The following is a 16,591-nucleotide window of genomic DNA, read 5'->3' as shown; positions in this document are numbered from 1 at the left end:
CGCTCGTCTGTTCGCTTGGCTTCGGATCGTGATCGAGCTGGACGACAGACGGCCGCCGGTTGGCTCTTCCGGTTTCTCGGAGCGGGTTCTTCTTGAGCTATTTTCTTGTGTCCCCCTGTTTACCAAGTCAGTGTCAGCTCGCGAAGTTGCTATATTTTGTTTCGATCCACTCATTCCTGTTACAGATTTCTTGGAGGGGCTGTTGGCTGCCAAATGTTTCCTCCCCCCCCTCCTTGTCAACCCTGAGCTAGCTACCCGACTTCCATTCTTCTCCAGTGCCTGGACCCAAGGTGTTTCGGGTCCCATCAAACTGTCTGTGGGACTGTCAGTGCGAGTCTCAAACGTCGATCCCTTCGATAAGCTTGTCCGCGCCCGCGGCGTGGGGCAGATATTCGCTTGTGCCGAGCCGTCTGGAGAACATAAGGTGGAGGACCACCCGTCTAGCTCGCTTGGCTGCTGGTTCCGAACCTTCTTCGCCCTATAGATCACCACATCGGAAGCAGTCTTTACTGTGGTGACAGTTTCGTATCGACGAGGACGACAGCGGTGGCGAGAACAAGAGCGAGCGTGGCAACACAACCTGACGGGGTTAAGAAAAGCGACGCAACATCAGCAACAGTCGGGTATCCTTGCCTTATTATTGAGCACGATCGGCTGAGTCCTGCCTTTGTCTGGGACTCGATCAATCATCCACAGGTCGGCGTGTCGGTAAAGGAAACAGGCCCAAAGGAAACTGCCAGGGAAGGCCATCAAAGCGGGACTCTCGACATCGAAACGCAGGTCTTTGGACGACTTCAAGCTGAAGTCAGTTATCTTGGTGGAATTTTGAAACGTCATTTGGGAAAGGGTGGTTCATTGTTTGGTTACGTGACCGACCCGGGGATCACGCTCGACAACTGTGCCCGACGATATCGGAGCCGAAATAGCCGGTGATCTTGCGGACGATTGCTGAGCCGAGGGGATCGAGTGGCATTTTGCAGAGTCAGCCGAGGGCAGGACCACGCACCAGCCGTCAAGGTTCCAGTTGTTATTCAGATGTCTCGTTCGTTTTCGGAACACGCTAGCTCGCTATCCTGAACTGAAGGTCACACAGGGCGGAGACCTGAGCTTAGACGGAGCGTCCATCTTGTCCCTGAGAGATTAAGGAGGGCCAGCTGGTTGGTCGAACGAAGCATTGGGGCGTGTCGGGTGAACAGGGTTTCCTCGAATGGCTGCCTGAGGCCCGTCTCAGCCATCTACAAAATGGACGTCACATCGCTATTGAACGTATCGTGTGGGGTAGGAGGAAGACTACAAGGAGGAATCCAGGGAGGTCTTCCAGTTGGGCTACAAGGAGGGTTTGAAGGAGCGCTTCACGGAACACAGCAAGGAGAAACGCACCGGAGGGACTCTGTCGACAGTTCAACCCCTTCTGCCACGGGCGAGACCACGGCAACCTCTACGGCAGTTCCCAACACTCCGTCACCACCCGGTAGCAGAGCAACTTCGCAAAGAAGTGGGTCCGACTCTCCCAACGAGAGCGTGGCCGTTACCAATCACAGGAATCGCACGCCGTGGGACGCTGGAGGCTATTCATTACCATTGTCTTTGAGTATTGATCCCAAGTCTATCCCAACTAGTGGTGAATGCCCAAGGCCCGCCTGTCAGTCACCACCTGCCAGCCCCAGCTCCCCAGGCCATAAATTCTCTCTGTCGAGGAGTTCCCTTTCTTCCTTCACCTCTGCCACAACCACAGCTTCGGACTTTTCCCGTACTTCATCACTTTTCTCCAGGCATCCGAACAAATCAGATTCTTGGTCATCGGCCCAGTATCAATTTCATCAACCACCTGATCTTCGAACAAGTCCCAGTCATCGGAACCTGGACATGGCACCCGAACAGGTTGACCTCACCAATATTGACGAGGACGAAGATGTTCAGACTTCGCCTCGTGTCAAGCTCGAGAACCACAGCGACAATTACCGCTCCGCTGCTATCGGTTTCAATGGCAACAATAACAACACAACCCGCGGTCACAATCAGGTATTGCCCCTTCGAGCTCAGTCACCCAGCGACGTTATCATCCCCCGTCGCGGGCAGTCAAACTCAAACGGGAGCTTGAATAGGTACGTTGACTTGCTACATGGTTTAATCTCTTCCTCAATTCCTCCCAATTCCTCCCAATTCCTCCCAATTCCTCCCAATTCCTCCCAATTCCTCCCAATTCCTCTCAAGTCCTGCCACATCATCTTCCACGCCGACATTATCATCGAAAACACCCTATCACCCAAATATCTCAACGGCCAGAGCTCAGTGAGCTTGGCAATATGCACGGCCGTTACCGTCGCAGCGGTTAGCCCCTGCAAATGGCGGAAAATGACCCACCGGTTTCTGCCACAATTTCTTGGCCTTTCGTCATTTTGTGGGTTTCTGTGCACCAGTAATCAGAGATAAGATCCTTATTTCTGATTGGCTAGTGACGTCACGTCTCACAACCCTCCTTAGATATACTCCAATGCTAACAAGATCTTTTTCAGCGCTCACGATCTTCTTTCCTACGAAAACAATGAAGACACAGTCATTCCCCACCGGCGAGTGGCATCCGAACCTAATCTGCCCGTCGGGCCTCCTGGCACCGTCGGCCGGTTCTGGATCGGACCAGATCTATACAACTACCTCGTCCCTGACGTTTGCCAGGATCATACCGAGTGTGTTCGGATGCTCGACATTGACAAGCCTCCTGAATGCTCCGTCATGACGCCCTGCACACTCCCTGATGCCAAGATTAACATGCGCAAGTCCATGTCCCATATTTTTGGCAGAAACAAATCATGCACCCGTGCCGTTCCTGACCATGTCTGGCTGATGGTGTGCCGCAAGCACTATCAGCGAGCGAGATATCGATCTGACATGAACTACCAATCAACCTTACTTCAAAGGATTATCATCCAGGTTGTGCGTATTCAGGTCTGGAGTAACGACAATGAGAGGAGCGGCAAGGACGGCATCTTGAAAGATTGGACGGTTGCTGTCAGGCGCCGCGAGGCGAAACGGATCGATGACGCCGACAAGGGGAAAAGAAAGGGGTCCAAGAAGCGCACCCGGGTCGATGCCGAGGCAGAGGAAGATGAGATGGATGACGCCGATGAACCTGATCTTGATGCGGCTATCCATCAGGCATCCTCGGTGCCTGTCCCTGATTGGTATCAGGGCTTGTGTCGTGGTGGCTACAGCACGCTTGAAGTCCTTGACATTCTCCGACGCATTGACAATGACATGGTCGCCGGCCTTCTTTCTGCTGTCCCGGATATTGAGCTTCTCCCAAACATTGAAGGCGCTCACACAGCGAAGAAGACAAAGGCCAAGACAAGCTCGGCTCACAGACGCACACAGTCCAGTGGTGCCGCGTTAAGGACCTCTGCTCCCCGAGCTGCGGCAGCTCCTCGTAGAGCTAGCCAACCCAGCACCATTTCGCCCGAGCACGACTTTTCCAGGCCACCTCGGTCTGAATTCACATTCGAACGAAATCCCAACCCTACTTATCCCCCAGTACCCAGGGACACAGATGTGACGGCACGCACTTACGATAGCCCGCGCACCCTGGAACCAACATTGTCTCAAAGCAACACTCAGTATGACTCTGGCACCGGCACTTCCAACCAAGAATCTCTGCCGACATACAATACGCAGCGATATGATGCTCAGACCAACCGGACAGTTCCTCAATACGGCAGTGCTTCCAATTACGATCGAAACGGCATCTATGAATTGGACTTTGGCCGCCGCTCTGGGCACCAGCGATCTGTTTCAGATGCTAGCTTCAACCAGTGGGCCACTCCAACCTTCTCCCAGGGGTATTCAACTCCTGCTTACCCAGTCGCAACATCCAACTACCCTGCTGCGTCTGGTTATCCTAGCAACAGCTTCTCGGGCTACCAACCCGCTCCTGCTCCGATGAATAACTTTACATCCAGCGGGTCTGACTTTCGCGCTTCCAACAATGGGTACCGTGCAAATGATTACAGCAGCTATAGCTACAATCAACGAAACCAGCACTCCAACCCCGGCTCGGCCTTCCACGGTTCCAACATTAAGCATGTTCGCAACCACAGCAGTCCGGTGTATGGCACCACGGGGTACACATCCTCAGGCGTGAACCAAACGGTCCCAGCTTCGGCCCCAGCTCCGGCCCAGACGTATGGCTATGAGCCTCGCTGGTCGGGTTACCAAACGCCCACTATCCCAGCCATGTCTGGTGTAAACGTGCTGCCCGATCCCCGCCGTGCGTCCGCGAACGTTTTGGGCAGTCCGTTTGGCTCATCCCAGCTGGCTCCGGCTCCTGCTCGCCGTGCGAGCATGGTTCCATCACAGCATGGCAGTCAGGAGGGAGGGGCTTATGCTGCCCCTGGATCCGCTAGTTCACACCAGTGATGATCCACGCCTCCAACATCCAGGTTTATTGCATCATGCTTAGTGCGGCAGTATCGTCATACAAAGCATAGTCACAAGCACCAACACTATCTGGGGTTTCGTGAAGTGCCAGTACCCTGCGTGCCGGCTCGCAAAGAGTTACTGGCATTTTCGCGCATCTTCCCTTCATCACATTGCCTTGTCTTTTTATTTCATTTCACGGCGACGGTTTTGGTATCGGTATTTCTCGGCTATTTCTCTTTTCCCTCACTCTCAATTATACCCGCCATGCCTTTCTCTGCCTTTCTTTTCTCGGTCTTTTCAATCGGCTCGCTACATCTCGTTCATCGTTTGCCAGTCTTTTCCAGTTCAGTTTGTCTTTCAGCGCGCTCATAAAAAGTTCGGCAAACATGGTATAGGGATCACAGAACTGGAAGGTGACGGGTCGGAGTTCAACTGAGGAGGTTTAAAGCTTTCATGGGATGGGCTGTTGTGTTTGATACAAACACACGGGACGAATAGTAAAGAAGGGTAGGGACAGGAAGAGAAGATTACGTTAATGAGGTCGGTCATTTGCTTTTGGGATAGGATGGGGGGTCAGGGGGTCTTGTCCTTTCCGAAATGGACTGTGAGGGTGGCGGTAGTCCAGAGAAACAAGATAAAAAAGGAGGAGGTTCGTGTAATATATGTTAGAGATATCCTTGTTTTTCTTTTGTGTGATTTTGGTGGGTGGAGATGTGGGATATGTGACAATTTGAACTGAAGTGTTGATTCCAGTGATTTTTCTAGTGCTGTGACTTATGGGAAATGTAAATCTCCATGTCATCGGTGAATGTCATCCCAAGACGGGCCCAGAACAGGCTTCTATCTTTATGCGGCCAGCCCAGCTTCTTGTTGGCCCGCATGAATCTCTTCTCATAATAGACTTACAGATTTGATTTGAGAGAAGTGGTCGGGTGTTAGGATCCTATCTCGTATATCACAAGGCCACCAAAGTTGGGGTATTGAAGGGGCAAATTCAGCAGCAAAAGAGTGGCCGAATGACCAGAAATTTGACAAGACTATATGCCCAAATTACTTACGGTGAGGGGATCCAATGATGATATTGCTCCTTTAAAACCAGGTATTCTCCTACCAACTCCTCACCTCTTCCACTTGTTACTTCCAGCACCAACTGCCAACCCCCAGATACACCTGAGTACAACCCCCGCGTCTACTCCTAACGGATTCCCAAAAGGACAGCTCAATATCACTGGAGTTACGAATACGCCGGCGCTCCCCTGCGCCATAAGCCACTTATCTCCCGTGAACAGGCGGAAGACCAAAATGGGAAGAGCAGAGGGGAGAGCCGGAGGGAGATGCTTTGGAAGATTCTGTTACAAAGGCCTTTGTATGTTGTTTGGTGCCAGAGATCCAGCCGTACATCATTCAATACTTAGCAGCAGACTCTGCGGGCATATCAAACCTGCACAAGATACTTGGATGGTTCCAGTGTAGCAATGAGCATAAGATCCCTCGCATTAAGTATATCGTCAACAAACGTAAGCCCCGTGTATGAAGCCCAACTGTAGGAACCAGAAGGGCTCACGTAGCAGAGGAATGACTTCAAACCCTCTTCAACAACGGCCCCAGTTCAGATCCACGTCTGCCCTCTCCGGATGCCAGCTCCTTGGATGACATCCCTCACCTTCATGAGATGGCCCACCGAAAGCTGGACACTGTGTGGGCTCCTGGTCACTTGCCATCCCGCTCTGACTTCTGAGATGGGCATGATCCCGTCTGGGCTGGAAGCTTTGGCTGATATGAGACGTCATCATGAGACGGTTATCTAGATGCGGGGGCCAAGGTGTGGATGCAGGTACGTCTGTAGTCAAGGTATGGATCTGGCAAATTAGCAGCAGGTGTGAGGTATTAGTGCCAGTCAACCTTGATAGCATCAAGCTAAGCTGGAAGTGTCGGCCACTATCATCTCACACCAGTGAGAAGCCTGACTCGCGCCTAACTGACATCCCATCCGCAAGCCTGATCTCGGGGCCTTGCCACTCGAGATCAGCCCCCCCCCCCAATCGTTTGTTTCCAAACACCGGACAGATCCTCCTCAGTCCAAATGAGCACTCATCAACTGCCAAGGGGAGTCAATCGATGAGTCGTGAGCTGGGCCCGGGTTGGGATGAGCCCTGGCGAAGAGGGAAAGATGGTGGGGGTGGTTGACAAGGTTGGCCTGTCCTTCATATGCCGCAAATCTGGGGAAGGGCAGGGTTCTAGGCTGGGAAGTCATAGGTACCGGTACGCCTTTTAGAAAGTAGGGACCAGGCTCTGACTACCTTTGTAAAGAGGGTGACCGTTTCGGTGGCTGCTCGGCCGTTTTGTGGTGGCTTACTGTGGACCACGGCGGTACGGCTGACACGGCTCGACCATATCGATAGAGGTTGATTTTAGCTTTGCAGATTTGCTCGATGGGAGGTGTGGCAGGGCCCCAATGGAGAATTGTGCCCAGCGTTGCTTGCAGATTATCAGATGGTGTTTGTGTAACTGGGACGGGTGCAGCCGATGTTTGCATCAATCTTGGGACAGATGGCGGCACAGGTGTGTGCAGTATCTTGGAACAAGAATATTATGGTCAGACATGAACAACAATTGCAGTCTTCTTTCCCCACGTGTGCTGGATGGTTTTGCAGAATGTAGCCATGCCTCGGGGCATTTGTATGTCGCATTGGTCGGAGCTTCGAGATGTACATATATTGAATATCGAAGCTGGAGGCAGTCAAGTTCTGAAGTGCAGTTGAAGATGTGATGTTCCAGAAATGGACAGTCTTGGCGATATTGTTGAAGATTTGCACCAACTTAAACAGCCCTGGCGCTAGATTCCCGCTGTGGATCGTTCTCCAGTGGACAGGTTCGTCAGGGGGCGGGGCTTGTCTCATCAATCATTCATGAACACGACGGCACGACAGCGTCGGGGTGTCGAGAATAGCTGATGATGAGCTTGCTGAGGTGAATTGGCTTACTGCCGAGACATGAAAGATTCTGGAATGCGAGACCGCAAACCGATATCAGTGACATATGCACTCGGCAGCCGTTGGCTCGATGACGGGGACTGGAAAGCGTCCAAGCGGCAGAGATGTGTTTCAGGGCAGTTGACCCCCAAATTTCGAATCCGAACCCGAGAGGTCCAGCCATTGGAGGGTTGATGAAGGTGCGGGCTATTCATATTTGAAGTCGCCAACATCCCACTTCCATTGTCGATCTCCCAAAGAAAATGCTTCGGACGGGAACTTTCCCGGCCCTGAAGTTCCCAAGCTGATAAAGTGGGGGCCCTGCCACACTTTCCCCGATCCTCTCACCAACCACGAGCCCTCTTGCACCTCCTTCCACCGTGCCATCGAGCCCTCGGAACCAGATCAAGTTTCACAGTGTCACAAACTATTGGCTAAACGCGTCACGCCAACCCCAGAGTCTCACTGGAACCAAGAAAGGAGCCACGAATTACTCATGATTCTCTTACAGCACCTACCTATCGTCAACTCACCACCATTGGGGTGCCCACACGAAGAAATCCGCCTCCCTAGACCAGGGCCGGCCCATTGTATAACCAGCTAGCTTTCCCACCATCGACCACCTTTGTCCCCTTGCCCCCTTTCCTCACCACCGGCCTTGATTTGACTGAGAACCGTTAGACACCACTGTTATACCAAATTGGTGTACCCCAGAATGCTGTTTACATTATGGGCAGCGCTTAGCGCGGCAGTGGCGTATGCTGTGTTCTCTTATTTTGCGGCATGGCGGCGAAATGTGCTCATTGCTCGAAAGACGGGACTTAAATACTTTGTGGTTCGTAAGTGAAAGATATCGACATTTATCTTGAGTGCCACGATTAAACGCTCACACACTAGATATCTAGATGCCTCACCAATAGGACTATGGTGGCAGCTTGGAATCAAGATTTGGTCACCTATGATCAAGATCCTCCCAAAATGGATATGGGAGTACCGATTACTGTGAGTTGAGCAGTCTTGGGTGAGGCGTTTGTTCAACTAACACTATGTAGGGTTATGACTCCTGACTGGGCCTATTCAACTGGTCAGAAAGTCTTCGAGTACCTTGGGACTGACACATTCCTGACTGTTTCTCCTTATGACATCTTGATGTATACTCAAGATGCCGAGGTCATTCATAGAATCACGCAGCGTCGTGAGGCCTTTCCCAAGGACATTGACAAATACAGCCTTCTCAGCATGTTTGGTCACAATGTTCTCACCACCGAAGCTCAGACCTGGAGGCTACACCGGAAGGTTACGAGTGCCAGTTTCAACGAGAAGAATGCTGCCCACACCTTTTCCGAGGCCATCTACCAGACCCGTGGTATGTTGGACGAGCTCTTTGGTGCGGGCGGAGAGACCAAGGGCACGACCAAGACCATCACAACACTCGAGCATGACACCATGACTTGGGCGCTGAATGTCATCGGCTATGTTGGCTTTGGCCTTCGTTTATTGTGGCCAAATCAGAAAATGCCTGAAGACACCGACCCTAAGCTGGTCAAGTATGGCAGTCTGGATCCTCCAGACGGACATTCCATCACCTTTGCCAAATCAGTTGAGCGGACCTTGGACAAGATTATCACCATTCTTGTTTTTCCCGACTTTCTTCTTAGTATGTTGCCCATTTTTTGGTCTTGATCATCATCACAAACTTACCTTGTCCTAGAACATCTACCCTTCAAATTTGCGAGCTACACTTACGAGGCCAAGGCCAACTATCTCCAGTACATGGATGAATTCTTGCGCGACAAGGCGAAGGAGGCCCAGGCTGGCGAATCCACCAAGGAGGGAATGGACATCATGGGACAGCTCGTTCAATCGAAATACGGCCTCTCCCCGTCTGAAAAAGCTAAACAGGCCGGTCTTGACGACGCTGAAATCGTCGGCAATGCTTTCATTATGATCGTAGCCGGCCATGAAACAACCGCCAACACACTTCACTTCGCCATCGCCGAGCTCGCAATCAACCCTGCCACGCAACGCCGTCTGCAAAAGGATGTCGATTCTTTGTTTGGAGACTCTGACCCATCGACCTGGGACTATGAAAAGAACATCAATGCCATGACGGCCAGCCACATTGGTGCCTGCATCAACGAGACGCTCCGTTTGATGCCACCGGTCACGCTTATTCCCAAAGTTGTCTCGGCCAGCTCGGATCAGACCATCACAGCTCAGGGGAAGACTCATGTTTTACCTTCAGGACTTTCGTGTAACCTGATGGCCGTTAGCGTACAGCGCAACCCGCGATTTTGGCCCACCAAATCATCAGAGAAGACTGGCGCCCCTACGGATCTTGACGATTTTCTGCCCGACAGGTGGTACCAAACTCAGAACACAGGAACGGACGATGAGAAGGACGAGGAAGGCGATGGGGTGGATTATGGCGGCTTTCAGGGGAGTGACACCAGCGCCTCGTTCTATCGGCCGGTCAGGGGTAGCTACATTCCCTTCAGTGATGGACCTCGGTCATGCTTGGGACGCCGAATCGCCATGGTGGAGATGAATGCTGTGCTGGCGGTGATTTTTCAAAAGTATAGTGTGGAGCTCGCGGTGGACGAGTGGGCGAGCGACGGGGAGGTGGAGAATATGGATGCAGTAGCCAGAAGAGAGCTCTACAAGAAGGCTCAGGCAAAAGCGCAAAAGACACTGAATGAGGCAACATCGGTCCTGACGCTCAAGTTACACGGGGGCAAACATGTGCCCGTGAGGATAGTGAAGAGAGGGAAAGAGCGGTTTGTCAATGATGTTGAGCTGTCATAGAGAGCTAGAGTTTAAACGTATCTGAATAATTCCAGATTTCTCATCAAAGCTCTCCCCGTTGTTACTTACTCACCAGCACATAGCCCGGCCAACTGGTTGACAGCTCAACAAGCAGGGCCATCGCTGACAGGTCACAACAAGAGAATCTTGATTGGCCAGCGCATCACCTCCTCAGATGACCTCAGTGAGGCCATCCTCTCCCAGCCCCCCGAATTTTGGCCAGTATGGGAGGTCGTCAGCCCAAAAGAGCACAATCCTCGAGAGCTCCGTCCAACGTTGTTGTGGTTCCCCCCATCGGCATCATCCCAGTTCATTTCCCCACACTGCCCTATTCTGCCGGTCTCCCCTCCCCCAATCTTGCAAACAACAACCACCCGCCCACTTCGCGACACAAACAAAACAACTCAAAAGTAAACCCTCTTGTTGTCGCCCCGTCTTTCGCCCTACACCGCTTTTGTACCAATAGGTTGAAACCTATCCCAATCGCTTCATTTGCGCGATCCAACTCGATATCTTTTGATCGCTTGACTCGGAGAGAACAAGAAAAAACATGTCTAGCGGAAACGGATGGCTGTCGCGCCAGCGCAAGTCGGATCTCGTTGATCTGGCGGATGCGATCGGGCTCACAAAGTATGTTTTACTCTCTCTATCATCATATATACACTGTTCAGATGCACATGTAAGGGATGGACTTGCCCTATCTTATCCTCACTGGCACTTTGCGCGTGCGCGCATGTAATGCACTGGCCGAGCGCATTCCACTTTAACTTATCTGACTCCCCCCTCTCGCGATGACGGGACATGGCTAACACGCGCGCCCCGTCCTTCACAGCTATGAGAAGCTTCTCAAGTCGGATCTCGAGCAGGCCATCGACGAGTTCGTCAGCGCCAGCCCGGCGCGGTTTCAGACCAACCCCAAGTTGAAGGGGTACTTCAGCAGTCGCGCGCGTTCAGAGAACTCGCCGGTGAAGCGGGAGTTTCCTCCTGTGACTTTGGATGCGACTGTGACCAAGACAGTTACCAAGAGGCGGCAGACCTTGCCGGTCAAGGAGGAGGTTGTGGTCGAGTATGTTCCTCCTTGTCTGACTCCTGTCTTTGGTGTAGCTAACCACCCCTCGCAGTCCCGCCGAGTCTGCTTCCCCATCGCCGGCTACTTCTCCGGAGGCTCCTGAAGATGAATCTGAATCCCTCTCCACCGCCCTCGTTCGCACCCCGGGCCGCGCCCTCAGCCTCGCCTCTCGCCTTCCCCAACTTCCTGCCACCCCAGCAGACGTTGCCGCATCGGTGGAGCGTTCCACGGCTCTCGTTAAGACCAGGCTTAACACGCTTTACTCCGAGTCCAAGATCCCCGAGGCGACGCATCAAACGAGAGAATGGCTTTCGACGGTTCACTCTGTTCTGTCGACGATCGCCCTGTTTGAGCTCTACAAGCTCCGCCAAGAACTCCTACCAGACCGCTATGCGTTTACTATTCCGGCAATCAACCTTTTGGGCACGCATGATCATCCCGTCAAGCTCCCGGATATGTTTGCTTTGGTGACGGCGTCATTCTGGGGCCCGGCGCTTACGTGGTTCTTGACGTCGTTCCTCCTCCCCAGTCTGTTTGGCTATTTCTTCAATATCTCGGCCGCGCACTCGTCTTCTGGACCGGCTGTGGCCATACGGGGCAGGCCAAGAAAGGACGTCGGACAGGAGTACGCAGTTGATCCGTTGACATTCAGCATCGTCAAGGCCTTGGCGACGTATGTGGTCTATGCGCAGGGAGTCACCTTTGGCGGCCTGATTGACCCAGTGAACGTTGGGAGAATCAACGGGGCTGTTTACTCGGGGTGGAAGGGTGTGCTTGTCGGCACAGCAGTCGGTGGGCTGGTGAGCTTCTATGATGCCGTCTTGAGGAAGTGAGCGGATGCAGAAGGAAAAGGTGGATGGCGTTGTTGGCCATGGCGGCAGGGGTTTGATGATTTCTGACTGATGTTACTGGATTTTTGGCTTGTGATGTTGCGGTGTCATTTGCGGTGCGATGCTTCTATTCGGATACCTGACTCTTTTGCGCGCTGATTTACTTGAACCGGTTGATATCTACGGACTTGGGCTTTGAATTTTTCGCTTGGCTTGGGAATCGCAAATTTGGGACATTGCTTTGTGTATATTGCTCTCTCTTTATGGCGAGGTACATTGAGGGTTTTTGAGTTGATATCACAAGGGCTAGGGATGGGGGTCAGGAATGGAAGTTTCTGGCCTGAAGCAAGCTTGATTTTTCCTGGCGAATATGAATACATTTCTCATTGTTACCTCAAGATTTCATCTTGACTTGATCCTGTGTGTTGCCATGGTGGTGATGTCTCCTTGTTATCAGGAGGGGCACGGATATCAACGGTTATCGGTGTATCTCTAGTGGGGTAGCTCCCGTCACTCACAGCTTGCCCATCTCACCCTCACCTTCACATCTCACGTACCACCATCGCACTCATCTCACCTCATCACCTCGGACTTTGGATATACCCTTCAATATACAATGTCCACCTCCTCGGAACCCAAACCCGGCCTCACCCCGGAACAGCTCTCCTTCTTCCACACTAACGGCTACCTCATCATCCCCTCGGCCCTCCCCCCCACCACCGTCACCAACCTCCTCAACGAAACCCACTCCCTCCTCTCCTCCCTCGACATCACCACGCACCCCCTGACAAAATTCTCCACCGGCGGGAAAGACGGCACCGACCACGTAGGCGACGACTACTTCCTCTCCTCGGGCGACAAAATCCGCTTCTTCTTCGAGCAAGACGCCTTTGGCCCCGACGGTCAACTCACAAAACCCAAACATTTAGCCGTCAACAAGATCGGTCACTTTCTCCATGGCCTCTCCCCCCCGTTTGCGGAACTGTTGAAGGGGGTGTCAGGGCAGAGGGCGTTGCCAAAAGATGTAGCAAAGGATCTCGGGTTCGAGGACCCAAGGTGTCTGCAGAGCATGGTTATCTGCAAGCAGCCCGAGATAGGGGGAGCGGTGCCGCCTCATCAGGATAGCACGTTTCTGTACACCGACCCTCCGTCTGCGGTTGGGTTTTGGTATGCGCTTGAGGATGCGACGAGGGAGAATGGGTGTTTGAGTTTTTTGCCTGGGAGCCATCTTTGGAGTCGGATCAGGCAGAGGTTGGTCAGAGGGGGGAGGACGGGGACGGAGATGGTGGAGAATGAGGGAAGACAGTTTCCGAGGGATACGAGAGAGATGAAGTATGGGGAGGATAAAAAGGTAGAGGAAGAAGAGTACGTCATGGGGGAGGTGAAGGCGGGTGATTTGGTGCTGATTCATGGGAATTTGCTTCACAAGAGTGAGAGGAATTTGAGCAAAAAGGGGAGGATTATTTACACTTTTCATGTTATTGAGCAGAGGGAGGGGTACAAGTATGATGAGAGGAATTGGCTGCAGCCGCCGGAGGGGGGATTCACGAGGTTGTATCAGTGATCTAAGGTCAAATACCGCTGGTATGAAAGCAAATACCATTGCGCAAAGGTACTAGCTATAATACAAAGAAGCCCACTGGCACCACACCTCTACCTAACCACTCCCTATGTTTTGGCTTTTTTTGGCTTTTGTCCTTGACCCTTCCCCAGTTAATTACCTCTGTTGCCCCAGTTCCCCATCTCCTACATCACTCGTCATGTCCATAACTACCACTCGCCCCCCAAACTCAACAGTAATATTCCTCATGATGGTATTCCCGTTTATCCCTGCCAGAAGATCCCTAGCCTCTGGCATAAGGATGGTACCCACGGGCACCTCCCCTTCCACCACCACGGTACATGTTGGCGCCAGGTCTACCAGCGTTCTTGGGTCCCGTCGGGGCATTAGCAGGAGGGGCGTTCATAGGGTCAGACGGGCCAGGCGACATGGACATTTGGTGCTGGTTGTTGTGTCCGCGGTTCTTGAAATTCCGGCCTCCACCACCGTAGCCGCCACCACCGCCGGTAGACATGATCGGCTGAGGGACATCATCATACATGCCCTCCCAGCTGGTCGGAGCGCCCTGTCCGCCCTGCGAGCTCATGCTACCGCCGCCGCCGCTGCCGCCATACCCCCCCTGGTTGTAGGCAGCCTGCATGTCGGGAGCGCCTCTGCTACCACCCCTCCGGCCCTGCTGCTGCTGCTGCTCGTACTTTTGCTGCTCAAACTGCTGCTGCTCGTAGGCGTTGAAACCAGCCTTGCCGCCGCCTCCCTGACCAGAGCTACCAATGGGACTGCCAACCTGGTCGTGCATGCCCATGGGACTACCAGGACCACCGACACTTCCAGGGCCACCAGCAGGAGGCATCGGCCCCCCAGGACCGCCAGGACCACCTCCCTGCGCCGCCTGCTGAGCCATCATGGCCTGCATCTGCTGCATCATGGCCGGGTTCATCTGCCCCATCGCCGCCATGGGGTTCTGTCCTCCGCCCCCTCTCCCACCCTGAGCCTGCTGCATCATGGCCTGCATCTGTTGCATCTGCTGCATCTGCATCATCTGCATCATGGCCGGGTTCATGTTCCGGTTCATCATCATCTGCTGCTGCATCATGCTCATCGCCTGCTGCATCCTCTGGAAATACTGCGCCATCACCTGCGGCGTCATCCCCCCGGCCCCCTGACCACCACCCATCCCGCCCATCCCGCCCATCTGACCCCCATCGTCCATTCCATTCCCACCCTGTCCACCACGCTTCCCAAACTTGCCTCCCGCACCCCCACCACGGCGGTTATTCTCCTCTTCCTCCCTGAGGTTGCCCCTCGGTTGAGCCTTCTTGACCTCGATGGGTTTGCCGTGGATCTCAAGGTTGGCAGAGAGACAAGCCTCCACCCCGGCCTCAGACTCGAACGTGACAAAGCCGAACCCGCGCGGACGACCGGTGTCCTTGTCCATCATCAACGTGGCGTCCACCACCCGGCCAAACTGGGCAAAATACTCCCTGAACTCATGATCCGTGGTTTCCTGACTAACGCCTCCAACGAAAATCTTGCTTGTCTTTTCCTGCTCATCACGGGGGATGGCGCGCTTGGGATCGATCTTTTTTCCCCATCTCCAGTCAGTATATCTCTCACAAATGACCAACAGGGAAGGAAGAGGGGGGAACAAAGACGTACAATCTTCCCATCAAGATAATGCTCCTTCACCATGACGATATTCACCGTCTTGGGATCCTTGAAGGTCAGAAACCCAAACCCGCGCGACCGGCCCGTCGCGCCATCTCTCATGACGGTGCACTCGACCACCTCCCCAAAGGTGGAAAAGTAGTCGCGGAGGGACTGGTCGGTGGTTTCCCAGTTGAGACCGCCGATGAACATTTTTCTAAAATACAGCGGCACATCGTGCCGTAGAGTTAGCTTCATTTTCTCTTTTATCTCATGAAATAACAATCATGAAACATTGTTTTTGTTAGCATCTTATCGGCCAAGTAAAAAAAAGAAGAGCCAGATCATTCGTTCAGTTCCCCCCTTCTCCCCTCCTCCTGCTCTCCTCCGACCTCCGGAAAGCTTGGATTGTGTTTTTGTGTATCAAAATGCTTGTCCGCTGGGTTGACTGGCAAACAAACCCGGCTGACTACACCGGTTCGGATGGAAAAAAGAGAGAGAGAGAGAGAGAGAGACGGGCTCGGGAGAAATAAAAAAGAGTAAGATGGGAGGGTGGGCGGGAAAAGCAAACATTGAACCAATGCTGCTTCCCGTGTGTGTTTTTGGTCGCCGCTGCCTAAAGTTCACACCTATTGTCTTTCTTCGCGTATATGATCCTCGGGGAGGGTTCATCACACGAGTCGCCATCCTCGTTACTGGTGCTGTGATCTCCTAGTTCCTCTGCTGTGCCTAGCGAGATGGCCGAGCATGAAAGTGGCGATGAGGTTGAAAAGATGGGCGGGGAGGAGTCGCTGGAGGAAAGAGGAATGTAGTCTCGGCAGAGTACATCGTCATCCCCAGAAGCATCGCTTGGTGATAAAGAAATGTAGTCTTCGGGAGAAGAGGGCGGAGGTCGAGTCGTGTTGTGATGCTCCATTGTGGCGGCGGTCGCAGCAGAAGAATTCAAGCCGTTGTTCAGAACTGATGCGATGCACAGCAGGTTCCCACAACTGAGAAGGAAGGTGCAGCGCAGGAGTGCCAGCAAAAGGTCTTGTCGAAATCTTTCTTGTTTCCTGTCTCGAGCTCTTCTTGCCTATCGTCAAGCTAGGTACGTCTGTCCTGGTTGCTGCGCTATTCGCTGCGATATCTTTCTCTAGCCTTCAGAGCTAAGATTATCTGCGACTGGGATACAGAGGGCAGGAGCATGACTCCTCATCCATTATCGTATTTTGGCGCATGTTTTCGGTATGTCTTTGGGAGGCCAACCCTCACAGCACAGCCCTCCTCTTGACGGCATTACACATTGCCTGGCAACACA

At 53.0% G+C, this 16,591-nt stretch overlaps 5 protein-coding genes across 5 annotated transcripts; 4 read left to right on the top strand and 1 right to left on the bottom strand.

The window, feature by feature from the left end:
* Nucleotides 1-1,242: 1,242 nt before the first annotated feature.
* On the top strand, nucleotides 1,243-5,167 carry QC761_212600 (uncharacterized protein; the record flags this gene model as incomplete). Its single annotated transcript, XM_062876993.1, has 2 exons — nucleotides 1,243-2,105; nucleotides 2,517-5,167. 2 exons carry the CDS (start codon nucleotides 1,243-1,245, stop codon nucleotides 4,408-4,410), a joined length of 2,757 nt encoding a protein of 918 aa, XP_062735643.1. The 3' UTR covers nucleotides 4,411-5,167.
* Nucleotides 5,168-7,622: 2,455 nt separating this feature from the next.
* Nucleotides 7,623-10,190, top strand: QC761_212590 (uncharacterized protein; the record flags this gene model as incomplete). Its single annotated transcript, XM_062876992.1, has 4 exons — nucleotides 7,623-8,224; nucleotides 8,306-8,387; nucleotides 8,438-9,042; nucleotides 9,097-10,190. The coding sequence occupies exons 1-4, from the start codon at nucleotides 8,101-8,103 to the stop codon at nucleotides 10,188-10,190; spliced, it is 1,905 nt and encodes a 634-aa protein (XP_062735642.1). The 5' UTR covers nucleotides 7,623-8,100.
* A 550-nt stretch (nucleotides 10,191-10,740) lies between these two features.
* On the top strand, nucleotides 10,741-12,092 carry QC761_212580 (uncharacterized protein; the record flags this gene model as incomplete). The annotated part of the gene is made up of 3 exons (XM_062876991.1): nucleotides 10,741-10,820; nucleotides 11,023-11,256; nucleotides 11,312-12,092. The coding sequence occupies 3 exons, from the start codon at nucleotides 10,741-10,743 to the stop codon at nucleotides 12,090-12,092; spliced, it is 1,095 nt and encodes a 364-aa protein (XP_062735641.1).
* Nucleotides 12,093-12,705: 613 nt separating this feature from the next.
* Nucleotides 12,706-13,653, top strand: QC761_212570 (uncharacterized protein; the record flags this gene model as incomplete). Its single annotated transcript, XM_062876990.1, has 1 exon — nucleotides 12,706-13,653. One exon carries the CDS (start codon nucleotides 12,706-12,708, stop codon nucleotides 13,651-13,653), a length of 948 nt encoding a protein of 315 aa, XP_062735640.1.
* Nucleotides 13,654-13,933: 280 nt separating this feature from the next.
* On the bottom strand, nucleotides 13,934-16,210 carry QC761_212560 (uncharacterized protein; the record flags this gene model as incomplete). Its single annotated transcript, XM_062876989.1, has 3 exons — nucleotides 13,934-15,229; nucleotides 15,307-15,511; nucleotides 15,924-16,210. The coding sequence occupies 3 exons, from the start codon at nucleotides 16,208-16,210 to the stop codon at nucleotides 13,934-13,936; spliced, it is 1,788 nt and encodes a 595-aa protein (XP_062735639.1).
* Nucleotides 16,211-16,591: the final 381 nt, after the last annotated feature.

This window comes from Podospora bellae-mahoneyi, chromosome 2 (assembly GCF_035222275.1).
Source record: "Podospora bellae-mahoneyi strain CBS 112042 chromosome 2, whole genome shotgun sequence".
In the NCBI taxonomy this organism is placed as follows: Eukaryota; Fungi; Ascomycota; class Sordariomycetes; order Sordariales; family Podosporaceae; genus Podospora; species Podospora bellae-mahoneyi.
The sequence above is the reverse complement of the archived record's forward strand: the minus strand, read 5'-3'. Positions and strand labels throughout refer to the sequence as shown.